The sequence below is a fragment of the Protopterus annectens genome, chromosome 10.part0, assembly GCF_019279795.1.
Source record: "Protopterus annectens isolate FY-2018-M chromosome 10.part0, PAN1.0, whole genome shotgun sequence".
Classification (NCBI taxonomy): Eukaryota; Metazoa; Chordata; order Ceratodontiformes; family Protopteridae; genus Protopterus; species Protopterus annectens.
Genome location: NC_056744.1, coordinates 1,395,438,059 through 1,395,450,849, shown reverse-complemented (window position 1 = coordinate 1,395,450,849; position 12,791 = coordinate 1,395,438,059). Strand labels below are relative to the sequence as shown.

Genomic DNA, 12,791 nt, shown 5'->3' with positions numbered 1-12,791 from the left:
GGGGTAGCCTTATGTAGGCACGCCTGGATGCGGCTATGCAATTTTGCGGAACCTTTCAAGACGTCTTTCACTTAACTCCCCTTTTGATGGATCATCTCTTTTTGGTCCACAAGTGAAAGAAACCCTGACTAGGTGCGAGACTGATGGCAAGACCCTTTCTGCCGTCGGAGTCCGTTTTTCTACTCCTTCTAGGCCTTACCCCAAAGGCCAGAAGGGGTGAAAGATGTGGTTCCGTAAACAATCCCAAGGGACTTCCCCTGACGCACAGAGTCGGTTCCCGCCAGAGGCAGAGGGGGACTACAATGGTAGACTTCGCCCTAGAGGCAGAGGGGTCCGCAGAACCAGGGCAATCGAGAAACGTCCTCCGATAAGCCCTTTCAGCATCCCTGAGGTGTTGCCCGACTGCCCATCTTCGGAGGCAGTCGGGGGAAGATTGTCACTGTACCCAGAAGCCTGGCTATCCTTGACACAAGACAAATGGGTACAGTCCATCATTTCGAAGGTTATTCTATTCCCTTTCTTCGTTTTCCAAATCAGTCAAAAAAATCCCTTCCAGATGTCCCACCCGCTCAAAGGGATATAGCAGCTTTGGAAATTTCAAAACTGCTTGCAAAAAGAGCTATTCAGCCAGTGCCAGCAGACCAACTAGGATCCGGAATCTACTCAAGGTTCTTTTTAGTTCCAAAGAAAACAGGGGACTGGAGACCAATTTTGGATCTCAGTATCTTGAACAGATCGGTCAAGAAAACAAGATTTCGGATGGTCACGCTGCAATCCATTCTTCCCTATTGGGAAAAGGAAACTGGATGTGCTCTATAGACCTTCAGGACGCGTACTATCACATAAAAATGAACAGACGCTCCAGAAGATTCCTCCGCTTCAGGCTGGGAACCAGTCATTTTCAATTCAGGGCCCTGCCCTTTGGTCTCACCACTGCCCCCCGGGTGTTTACCAAATGCATGGCAGTGGTAGCTTCTCACCTGAGACGACAAGGATTCCAGGTGTTTCCATATTTGGACGACTGGCTCCTCACAGCTCCCACCAAGCATCTCCTTCTGATGGCCAGAGATTACACTTTTCGCGTCTGTCAAAAACTGGGTATCTCAATAAATTGCGAAAAGTCTGTTTTGTCGCCTTGTCGTACTATTACCTACATAGGCGCAAATTTAGATACTGTAAACATGTCTGCAACACTAACGAACCAAAGGATATCAGACATTCAAAAATTGGTATCACTACTTCTCAACAACAACAGAGCCAAAGCCAGGTTAGTTCTAAAGGTGTTGGGAATCATGGCAGCGCCATACCCTCCTTCCATTGGCCAGATACCACATGCGGATCCTTCAGTGGATGCTCTTTTCTCAATGGTCATACCAGGAACTTCCAATGTCTCACACCATTATGATCACGCAAGCGTGCAAAAAGCATCTCATGTGGTGGATGTCTTCCCCCCAGCTCCTGTTGGGGAGACCATTTGTTCCACCTCCTCCGGTTGCTACTCTAACAACGGATGCCTCCCTGATCGGGTGGGGGGGGCATTATCAGGGCAGGACAGTCCAGGGCACATGGCAACCAAACGAATGCCACTTGCACATAAATGTTCTGGAGATGAGAGCAGTGCTTTTAGCGTTGCAAGCCCTTCAACACTCTCTTCCCTTGGGAGCGATTGCAATCCAGACAGACAATATGTCTGTAGTGTGGTACATCAACAAACAAGGCGGAACCAGATCATACCCCTGTGTCGAGAAGCACTCAGACTGTGGCAATGGGCGATTTCTTCTCAGCGTTTTCTGATAGCAACGCACATCCCGGAAGTCCAATCACATTGCGGACAAGTTGAGCAGAGCTATTCTCATGCCTCACGAGTGGTCTCTGAAAGACTCTGTAGTGAGAGAGATTTTTCTCAAGTGGGGTCAGCCTTGCTGCGATCTTTTGCTACTCCCCAAAACAGCAAGTGCAGAGAATACTTCACTCTATTCCCTTTACCAGGCCAACCCAGCAGGGACGCTAGTCCAAGTTTGGCCCGGGACTTCTGTATGCATTTCCTCCTTTCCCACTGATCTCTCAAGTAATACAGAAAGCTATCGCTCAGAAGGCCTCATTGATCCTCATTGCTCCTTACTGGCCTCGACAAGTGTGGTTCCCCTTTCTGCATCGATTTCTTTTGGAGCGACCGTGGAATCTGGACCTAGTTCCAGATCTTTTGATCCATCAGTTGGGTCAGTTTCATCGCTCCCTCCCTCTCTGAACCTCACTGCTTGGTTCCTCCACTTCCAACCGTAGCCAGGCTTCCTCAATTATCTCACTCTGTTAGAGATATTTTGATAGCTTCCCATAAATCTTCCACTCGAAAGATTTATTTGAGTAAGTGGAAACGCTTTTCATATTGGGCACAAGGAAAGGACATAGATCCTTTCACCGCTTCCATCCAACTAGTCCTTGATTTTCTTGCTGAACTCTTCCATGCAGGTTCATCTCCATCTACTCTTAAGGTTCAATTGGCAGCTATTTCTAATTTCCATGTGGGTATTTCTGAATCCGCCCTAATGTCCCACAAACTCTGCAAAGTTTTTGAAAGGAGTTTTTCTTCTCAGACCTCCTGTAAGAAATCCTCCTTCTCCTTGGGACCTAAATTTAGTTCTTGCTTCTTTGATTCTTTCCCCTTCGAACCTGCAGCTTCATGTTCCTTAAAGTTATTATCATGGAAAACTCTCTTTCTGGTGGCTATCACATCAGCTAGAAGAATTTCAGAACTTCAAGCACTCAGTTGTCGTTCTCCTTACCTTGTGTTCCATAAGGACAGAGTTTCCTTCTGAACTAACCCGTCCTTTTGCCTAAGGTGGTTTCAACATCAAATCTAAACCAATGCATTGACCTCCCTGTCTTTTTCCGGAGTATTCAAATAGGTCTGAACAAAAATTACACTGTCTGGATGTTCATCGTCAACTAAGGTACTACTTGGACAGGACGAAACAATTCAGAAAATCTGATCAGCTGTTTGTCTCCTCTGCGGACAGCCGAAAGGGACTTCCAGTTTCAAAGGTATCTTTATCCAGATGGCTAACATCTCTGATTACCCTTGTTTATGAGATTAGACACCAAAACTGCCTAATAAGCCTAAAGCCCATTCCACCAGAGCTTTGGCTACTTCTCTAGCCTTCCAAGACAGACTGCCTATTGACACCATTTGTGCAGCGGCTACTTGGGCTACTCCTCACACTTTTATTTCCCATTATAAGTTGGATTTAGCTTCTAGGCATAGAGCTAATTTTGGTTCCACTGTTCTCAGGAGTCTGTTCCTTTAGGCCACCCGGGTCAAGGTGCTAGGACGGTCCCATCCAGCAAGAATGAAGGCGAGATAGACAACTTAACATATAGAAGTTATGTTCTTACCATAACGTTCCATGTTAGTTGTCTTCTTCTCGCCTTCTTCTTGCCCCTCCTTCCCCTGGCCTGGACAGACCTAGAGGAGTTGTGATCGTGACCTCTCTTTCTACCACCTCTTTCTTAGCTATATGCTATTATGCATATTTCTTGTTTCAGGATGTAGGTCACCCTTCTTCTTCCTGTTGTTAGAGGTGGATTCTGTTTTTACAGTTATACTGTTTCTCTTATAAGCTGGGGTTAGCTTACAAACGAGATCTGAGGTAACTCTCGCCTAGCATTGTGGGATATAAGGGGAGCCTCGAGCCGGTGGAACCAACTCTCGAGCTTTAGAGTGGCCGAGTCGGAGCCGAGGTCGGCTCCGAACCCATCCAGCAAGAAGAAGGCGAGAAGAAGACAACTAACATGGAACGTTATGGTAAGAACATAACTTCTATTTTTCATATGCTTAAATATCAGCAATATTTAATGTCTCTGCTTAAACAGAAAATGTTGACAAATACTGAATGTTCAGAGAACAAGGAATTGCAGGATTTATTGCATGCAGCTGAACAAGTGGGAAAGAATACTTTGCAATGTGGTTATGATTCACTGGAGGCCTCTTGCAGTGCCGCTGTTAAAGGATCTGTTATTAGGAGGCATGCTTGGTTAAAGGAACAGAATCTGCCTGATCATGTTAAAGCAAAATTATTAGATGCATCATTACAGCATGATACTTTATGGTACTAAAGCAGAAGAGGTGTTGAAAAAAATGGAGGATAAAGCAAAATCCATGTAGACAGTCAAGGATTTCTTACAGGTACAGCCACCCAGGTTTAGCAGGAACTGGCCCTCTAAAATTGGTCCTTTCCAGTGTCAGACAGACCACAAGGAGGCAGATACAGGCATCCCAGAGGCAGATCTCAGCCCCAAGGCTCATACAGGCCTAAACAATGGGGTTCTGCTACCTCCAAAAGTGGAGAAGACAATTCACAACCTTACAGGAAACAGTCCCAATGACTTTCCTCTACCAGATCCAAGCACTTTTTATTTGGTAGCCCCCTTAGGGGGAAAACTAGCACTTTTTTCATCAAATTGGCAAATGATTACCCAAGACAAATGGGTCCTGAACATAGTGTCCCAAGGCTGCAGGTTCCATTTTCACACCCTACCAAGGTCAAAAGGTATGCCAGACCTGCCACACAATCAATGGGCACAGGCACAAAAACAAATTACTGCCCTCATGGACATGAGGACCATTCAGCAAGTACCACAACAAGAGCAGGGGCAAGGATTTTACTCCAGACTCTTTCTAGTACCCAGAAAGGACAAAACCTGGAGACCAATATTGGACCTGTCTATACTAAGTACATTTCTGGAAGTTCCAAAATTCAAGATGTTGACTCTACAGCAGCTACTGCCCATGCTGGGCAAGAAGGCTTGGCTCGTAACTTTGGACCTAAAAGAGGCATACCTACATGTCCCAGTCAGACAGCCTTGCAGAAGATACCTCAGATTCATAGATGGCTCAATGCATTACCAATTCTCTGCACTGCCCTTTGGCTTATCTACTGTGCCCAGGGTCTTCACAAAATGCCTGGCACCAGTAATTGCGTTTTGCAGACAAAAAGGAATTCAACTATATCCATACTTGGACGACTGCCTAATTCAAGCAGAGAACAAAGACATTCTTCTGAAGCATCTGGCATTTGTAAAAAGATTACTAATTGGCCTAGGGTACACAGTAAACGAAAAGAAATCAAAACTAGTGCCCTCTGAAAGAGGTAATATTCCTGGGTGCAAGCTTAAATATAACTGCCCAGATGGCTTATCTCATGCCAGACAGACAAAAGCAACTGACTACTTACTTCAAGAAATTGGCAACAAAAACCCACTTATCTGCAAGGAAAATCCTGCAGGCCTTGGGTTTCATGGCATCTTGCATTCTACTAATTCCATATGCCAGACTGCATATGAGGAAACTACAATGGTATCTAAAAAGTGTTTGGACTCAGCATTGCCACAGCCTGGAGACAGTAATTGCACTCATTACCTGCCTGCAACAGGAGTTTCGATCGTGGGCAGAAGCCTGTCACCACAACAAGGGTCTGCCATTCAGATTACCCACACAGCCAGACAGACCCTGACAACGGATGCATCAGATTATGCCTGGGGGCCCATATGGCAGGAAAATGTATTCAGGGCACATGGCCTGCAAATCAGATGCATCTTCACATTAAGTTCACCTGCAAGCACAATTCCTGCCAGGAAAAACAAATACTATGGCAGACGATCTAAGCAGAAACCTCATGGATCCCCACGAATGGAAACTGGATCCACAAGTCTTCAGCATGATAATAAGGAAATGGGGATGCCCAGACATAGATCTATTTGCCTCCCCTCACAACTGCCAATTGCAGAGATTTTGCACAAGGATTTATCTATCACAAGCAAGCATGGAAAGTGGACGCCCTATGCTTAAGCTGGAAAAATCTAAAGGTATATGCTTTTCCCCAACTGCCTCTCCTTCCCAGGATACTCCTAAAAGTCAGACAAGAGAAGCCAAAAATGATACTGATTTCACCAGACTGGCCACGCCAGCACTGGTACCCAATCCTAAAGAGCTTGTCTCAAGGTCCAGCATGGATATTGCCTTAGACTTCTCACTTACTGACCCAACAAAACAATCAGATCCTGCACAGCCAACTCAGGACCTTAAATCTGGCAGCATGGCGAATAATATAGCCATTCAGAACACTCCTCTTTCTAAAGCTGTTATGGGTGGTTATCTTGGAGGCCAGGAGGCCCAGTACCAGAAAATCTTATGCAGAAAAATGGAAGAGATTCTGTGTTTGGAACCAGGAACAAGGCAGTGACACGTGTGTACCAAATATCCGTCAGATTTTGCAATACCTAACTGAGATGCTAAACAAAGGCCTTTCTTTCTCATCAATTAAGATTCATGCCTCTGCCATTTCAGCGCATTACAATACGGAACCACCTATCTTTTCTCATCCTTTAATAAGGCAGTACCTCAGAGGGGCCAAAAACATTAGACCTCCAAGGAGAGCACCAATTCCGGCCTGGGACCTCAGTTATGTTTTGGAAAAACTGACACTGCCTCCTTTCGAGCCAGCATCAACAGCAGATATTAAATTCTTATCCTGGAAAACAGCTCTGCTCCTAGCAATAGCCTCTGCAAGGCGAGTCTCAGAGTTACAAGCACTCATGGCTGTGGAACCTTTCGTCATTTTTCATCCAGACAGGGTTTCTCTGAGGACAAACCCTACATTTATGCCTAAGGTGGTGTCCAGTGTGGCCCTTAACTAAACCATTCACTTGCCTACCTTTTATCCTAACCCACAGAACAAGGGTGAGAAAATTCTGCATTCTTTGGACATACACAGGCAGTTACGCTTCTACTTGGACAGAACTAAAGCTTTCAGAAAGACTGAGCAACTTTTAGTGTCATATGCTGCAGGATCACAAGGAAAGGCTATCTCAAAACAGACTATTTCTAAATGGATAGGCCATTGCATCCGTTTCTGCTATTTTCAACATGGCAAATCAGTGCCTAAGGACATTAGGCCTCATTCCACCAGAGCAACAGCGACTTCAGCAGCCTTCCTCAGAGGAGTACCAACCAAATATATCTTAGAGGCTGCAACTTGGAGTTCAGTGCACACCTTCACAAAGCACTACCATTTACCTCTTTATTCTAAGTCCAGAGCAGGCTTTGCCACTGCAGTTCTGCAGGGCCTCATAGCCTCTCCTAACCTTATTTAGCCCACCCGCCCTTCCTCAGCTTTGGGATTCAACCCAAGAGTAATGACTGACTGCAACAGTGAAACACGATGAACATAGTATAGCACAGTTGTGTACCTACCATAAATGTAGATGTTCGAGTTTATTCACTGTTGCAGTCCAGGTTACCCACCCACCATCCCCCTTTTATTTACTGGGCCTTATTTGCACTTCTCCATCCTATACAACCTTTTTGGTGTATTTGCTTGTAGATGAAGGAAATGTTATTTTTGTGCATCATTTTTATTGCCATATTTTTCAGCCTACCAATTTGGGGGCACCTGACATCTGGGGCAAGAAAAACTGAAGAAAATGGCGTCGGCTGCATCTTTTATATCCCTGGCGCACTGACGTCAGGGAAGAGGCGACAGCAACCGACTCCGGACCTAGACTTTGGAATTCTGTCCGACTGAGGGTAGCCTGCCAGCAGGATAACCCAAGAGTAATGACTGCAACAGTGAAAACACTCGAACATCTACATTTATGGTAGTTTCCAACTGTACTTTCCACAGCATCTTCATAAATATTTCTCCAAAATGTATCTATTTCTTCATTTTTTTGTGGCCTTTCAATTCCTTTTACCTTGTTTCCCAGTTCTCTATAAAACTTTTTGAGTCATCAATAAATTGCTTATTCGGTACTTTTCCTTTAAATTTATCTGTGCATCTTCTAAGTTTTTCTGCCTGTGCTGATGTTTTTAGTTTATTTGCAATAGTGCATAATAGGTCCTGATTCATTATAATACTGTGAATTGCTTTTGTCACATCTATCTTTCTGAGTATTTTTGTTGATCTATTTCCTCTTCTATACACTTCTTGTCTTAATTGTTTTATAGTTTTCTCTATTCAATACTTCCATGATAGTGTTTGATTTCTCCCTGTCCTTTCCCTTACTACCCTTTGTTCTTGTGGTAGGACTTTATCTTTTGTTAATTTGGTTGCACAGTAATGTATCCTATTTACTTCTGTTGTATTGCATGAATCTCTGTGGACAGTCCTAATTATTGTGTTCTTTTGTTTTATCAGACTTCTAACTTTGGGGGTTTTATTGACCTTATGCAGTCTATTTCTTTCATTGATCTTAATATGTCTATCCATCTCTAGTAAATCAACTAACTCTTCTCTTAGATCATTTTCTTCTAAACTGAGGGCACCTTCTTTGTTCACCATTTCCTGCAGACATTGTATAGAAAGTTCCAGAGCTTCTTCCTGTGCCACGTTCTCTTCATTTTCACCCTGTGTCATCCTTTACTCTTTCATATGAGAACTTCCTGGCCTATCATTCCACGACATTGACTGTCAGAGTTGCCACAGTTTCCTGTTCTTTCCCTTGCTGTATAGCTCCTGCTGAACCTTTGTGCTGGTTTCCTATTTGAGGCTCCAAAGTATCTTCATATGTCAACTAATTAGATGCTTCCTGCTCCACTGGTTTCTCCTGAATTTGGGTGTCCATTGCTCTATCCTGTTGTGTTATCAGAGTTAAATTTTCTACACTAAATCCTTTGCTTTGTAGGTAATCCATAACCTCAGTTTCTATTTCATTAACCATTACCAATCCTTTTTTCTACCTTTCCTCTTTATTTTCTTATTTTTTGTATTGTAAAATTTTCCATATCTGGATGTCTTTGCCTGTATTTCTCTTCATATCTCTTTGGTGCTGCTCTTTTTGCATTTATTAGTTTTGCTTTCTCCTTTGTATAAATATCGCACCATATCAAATCTCTTTTTCTTTCATATGTCCATATTTCTTCTTCAGATGTCTCCTGCTCCTCTTGTTTCTCCTTACTTTGAGGACTAGTTGTTCCATCATGCTGTGATATGACCCGGCACTGAAGCCTTCACTTTGCAAGTATTCCATAACTTCAGCTTCTATTTTTTGAAATTCTACTTGACTAATCTTCTTTTCTACATTCCCTCTTTGTGATCTTATTTTTTTACTGTGAAATTTTCTATATCTGGATGCCTTTGCCTATATTTCTCATCAAATATCTTTGGGTCTGCCTTCTTTGTGTTGATTAATTTGGCTTTCTCCTTTTCATAAATATTGCACCACATCAGATCTCTCTTTCCCGTGTCCATATTTCTTTTTATACCCTTCAAACATCTCTAAATTTTGTTCTTTAAATTTTCACACTTCCTCAGTTGCTTCTTTTTCCAAATGTCAGAAGGTTTCTTGGTCTATATATAGTGTTTTTCATGGCTCTGTTGTATTAATGAACACAAGTTTTTATTTGAAGCTAATGACAGTTTTTCTTGTGGAAGTATTTTTCTTTAATCTAATTTCTCTCTTAATCTTTTCGTATATCTTTTGTCTGGAAATTCTGAGCTTCTTGCATAATAGCAATGATACATAATTTCTTTCGTAGCCTCAATAGTCCACTTTGTCGCCTATATGGCTCATTTTTGGCCTATCAGTTTTTGTGATTTTTGTGGACTGTTACTTCCTTCTACAACAGGAGGGCCATCCTCCCCCTGGGCCTGGCCTAGCTCCATTGCAGGAATATTTCCATGTCTTGAGGATTCTGCGCTGTCATTTTTTTCCAGTCCTGCTACCAGTGCACAGGATTGGGCACTTTTTATCTTGGGAGTTGTGCACCCAGCTGTCTCCTTTATTTTTTAACCTACTTCTGTCCATGATATGTGTTATATAAAATACAGTCTGTACATCAGTGTCATCTTGGTGAGATTTTGTGAAAAACAAGGTCCACCTCATCAAGGTACTCACCAAGACTTGAGGATGAATTAAATTCCAGACAGTATGGAGCTTCAGCTAGTCATAGAGACCACCTTACCAGATCCCTTTTGGCTAATGGTATACAAAGCAGATGTGGTCGCCATGCATAGACAATGAGTATCCATTTGCTCGGCACTGTCTTTGCATATGGAGTGTGTAGCCATGCAGTGTAAACCACTTTTGTCTCACTAAGCCTCCTTAGCTCCTTTGACACTCACTTGTTTCTGTGTAATAATGAGTGGCAATTAAGGTAAATAAAAAGTGTGTGTGTAATAAATATCTATACATATATATATATATATATATATATATATATATATATATATATATATATATATATATATATATATATATATATATATATATAGTGTGGTCAAGAGTGATATCCTTGAACTATACAGTGAAAAGTAGTGTCTGGGAGATAAAGATAGAAACATTTATAAAAATCTTACTTGTAACAGCATAGATGCAGAATGGTAATGCGGGTATCCATGTGCAAATACTTGTGTACAGGGGTGAATAGAATCGACAACCGCTATGGTGAGCATATTCATCCAAAATGGATGCTGTCAAGTGACATGTATAGTTAACCATTGCTCATGATATGCTGTGCAGTGGTGAGACATGAATTTACTGGAACAGCTGTCACGTGCAAGATGTAAGACCACCAACCATTCCTGTGCTTGTACTGTGGTTTTCCACCTCTAGCTGCTGTGGGCAATTCTCTGTGAAGAAGTTCTAAACACATTACAGTGTAGCCATATAGCCAAGACAGTAGGTATGTGGTAATGGAGCAACATGACCAAATTACACCAGCATGGATCTGTACACAGCAGAACAGCAGCATGAGTTTCTTTTATGAATCATGTTAGTTTCTTGAGTGACTGTGGAGCATATTGTACAGCACCCTTTTGTGGGATTGTACAGTATGTGAATATGATGGCTTGTCATGTGTTGTTTCTCTTTGTATTGTGTGTTGTAATGTAATACTGCAAGAACAGAGGTCTCACTGATAACTGTCAAGGCTGGCAGTAGGTAAAGGGCATTATCAGACACTTGTAATGCCATGTTTCATTAACTAGAATCACGTAGAATGTCAGACATTTCTGAATCTGTCTGCACATATTTTAGTGATTCTGTAATGTTGCCTATAAGAAGTAAACACTGTATTTTTCTGAAGAATTTGAACACTTTTTAAATTGTATCATAGTTTCCATGTTTATTATTGTTATTTCTTGAACTATAAGCACAGTTTGCCTGTAAATTTTGTTTTAGAGTCATTCTTATAAAGCGGTGCAATTAACAAAAGCTATAGAGGCCACGAAAGAACGTCTACATGGTCAACTCCAAAGTAAAGAAGAAGAAAATACTGGGCTAGTGCTGCAAGTGCAGGTACGTGTGCTTACTGAACCTACATATATCATTTTTTGGGTATTTTGTTTGTTACTCTTCTCAGCTTGTTCTTTGTAGGAAGAAAATAATATCCAACATAGCTCTCCGCATCTTGGTTCAAGAACTGTGCACAAATCCAAAAATTTCCAGCAAAAAGCCACATAGTCATGTTTTTTTTTAATATATTGTCACTGTTACAAGAGGTTTATTTGGACATTTTGCTTTAACTTCCATATTTTGAAGCATGAATTGTCGGTGAGTATAGTTATGATTTCTGATTGATAATGCTGTTATGATTTCTGAATGATAATGCTGAAAATGCAGTTATTATTATAACTACATTGTCACACCTGGTATTGTTTCTATAGGCCTTATCTCTTTTTCACATAAAGTATGCAGTAAAGAAGTCAGCTGAATTAATTTGTGTGTTAAAATGTTGCTTGACATTCCATGTTGCTGAGCTATGCATATTAATGTAAGGACAGCTGCGAGCTCCATTTTAAATGTTGGATTTGTTTTCTAAGCATGAGCGAAAATGAAGCATCACTTTTAAATTTGTGTCGAGTGAAGTCCTATTTCAGCATGTTCTCTTTTGCAGTATTTAATAAGGTTTTATCAGCTTACAAATAGTGTTTTCAGTACCATGTGATAACACTACTAATACTGTCAGATGGTTCATAGTCACTATACCAGTCTACCTGATTACAGATTTTACAGACAGTTTGACCATTGACTTAACTGCATATATTGTGTCACTGTCATAAATAAGGTAATGTACTTTAATTGAAAAGGGGAAAGAGAGTGTTTTTCTGAAAGTTAATTTCTTAAGCCAGTCAAGTGATTACCTTTAAAGGTGATATGATTGGATTTTGTATTTCACGTAGATTACTATAGCTGGTAGAACTTAGACAATAGATAAAATAAAGTAGTAATACTAATAAAAAAACACAGTTACAATAGGATAATATGACTTAAGGGCACAACAGTATATTACCTGTGGATGTTCCTCATGATTCACTGTTGCAGTCATTACAATTGGGTTATCCTGCTGGCAGGCTACCCTCAGTTGGCCTGAATTCCAAAGTCTAGGTCCGGCATCGGTTTCTGTTGCCTCTTCCCTGACGTCAGTGCGCCAGGGGTATAAAAGATGCAGCCGACCCCATTTTCTTCAGTCTTTCTTGCCGTGCGGTGCCCGAAGCAAAAGCAGTTTGCAAGTGCCGGTCGGCCGACTCCTGAGTTTTTCAAATTCGAAATTCAGATCCGAAGTCTTCATTAAAGCTAAGTACCCCATTGGGGAAACTTTTTTCTTGCTCCAGACCAATGTCAGAAAAAGTTAACAATTGTATTTCTTGTGGGAAGCAAATACCTCATAAGGATTTTCATTCTTACTGTATTCCTTGCCTACGCCCTGACCATAACGTTGCTAGTTGTTGGTTTTGTGCTAGATTTAACCAACGCACTATTAAGCGTTGGTACGATTTTGCATTCCATTACTTTGG

At 41.7% G+C, this 12,791-nt stretch overlaps 1 protein-coding gene across 2 annotated transcripts in view; it reads left to right on the top strand.

The window, feature by feature from the left end:
- Positions 1–12,791, top strand: part of ODF2L (outer dense fiber of sperm tails 2 like) — a 2,421,058-nt gene that overhangs the window by 767,686 nt on the left and 1,640,581 nt on the right. For both annotated transcript variants that reach the window (XM_044086028.1, XM_044086027.1), the window contains one exon: positions 11,176–11,292. In XM_044086028.1, coding sequence (XP_043941963.1) covers positions 11,176–11,292 — 117 coding nt within the window. The remainder of the gene's footprint in view (positions 1–11,175; positions 11,293–12,791) is intronic.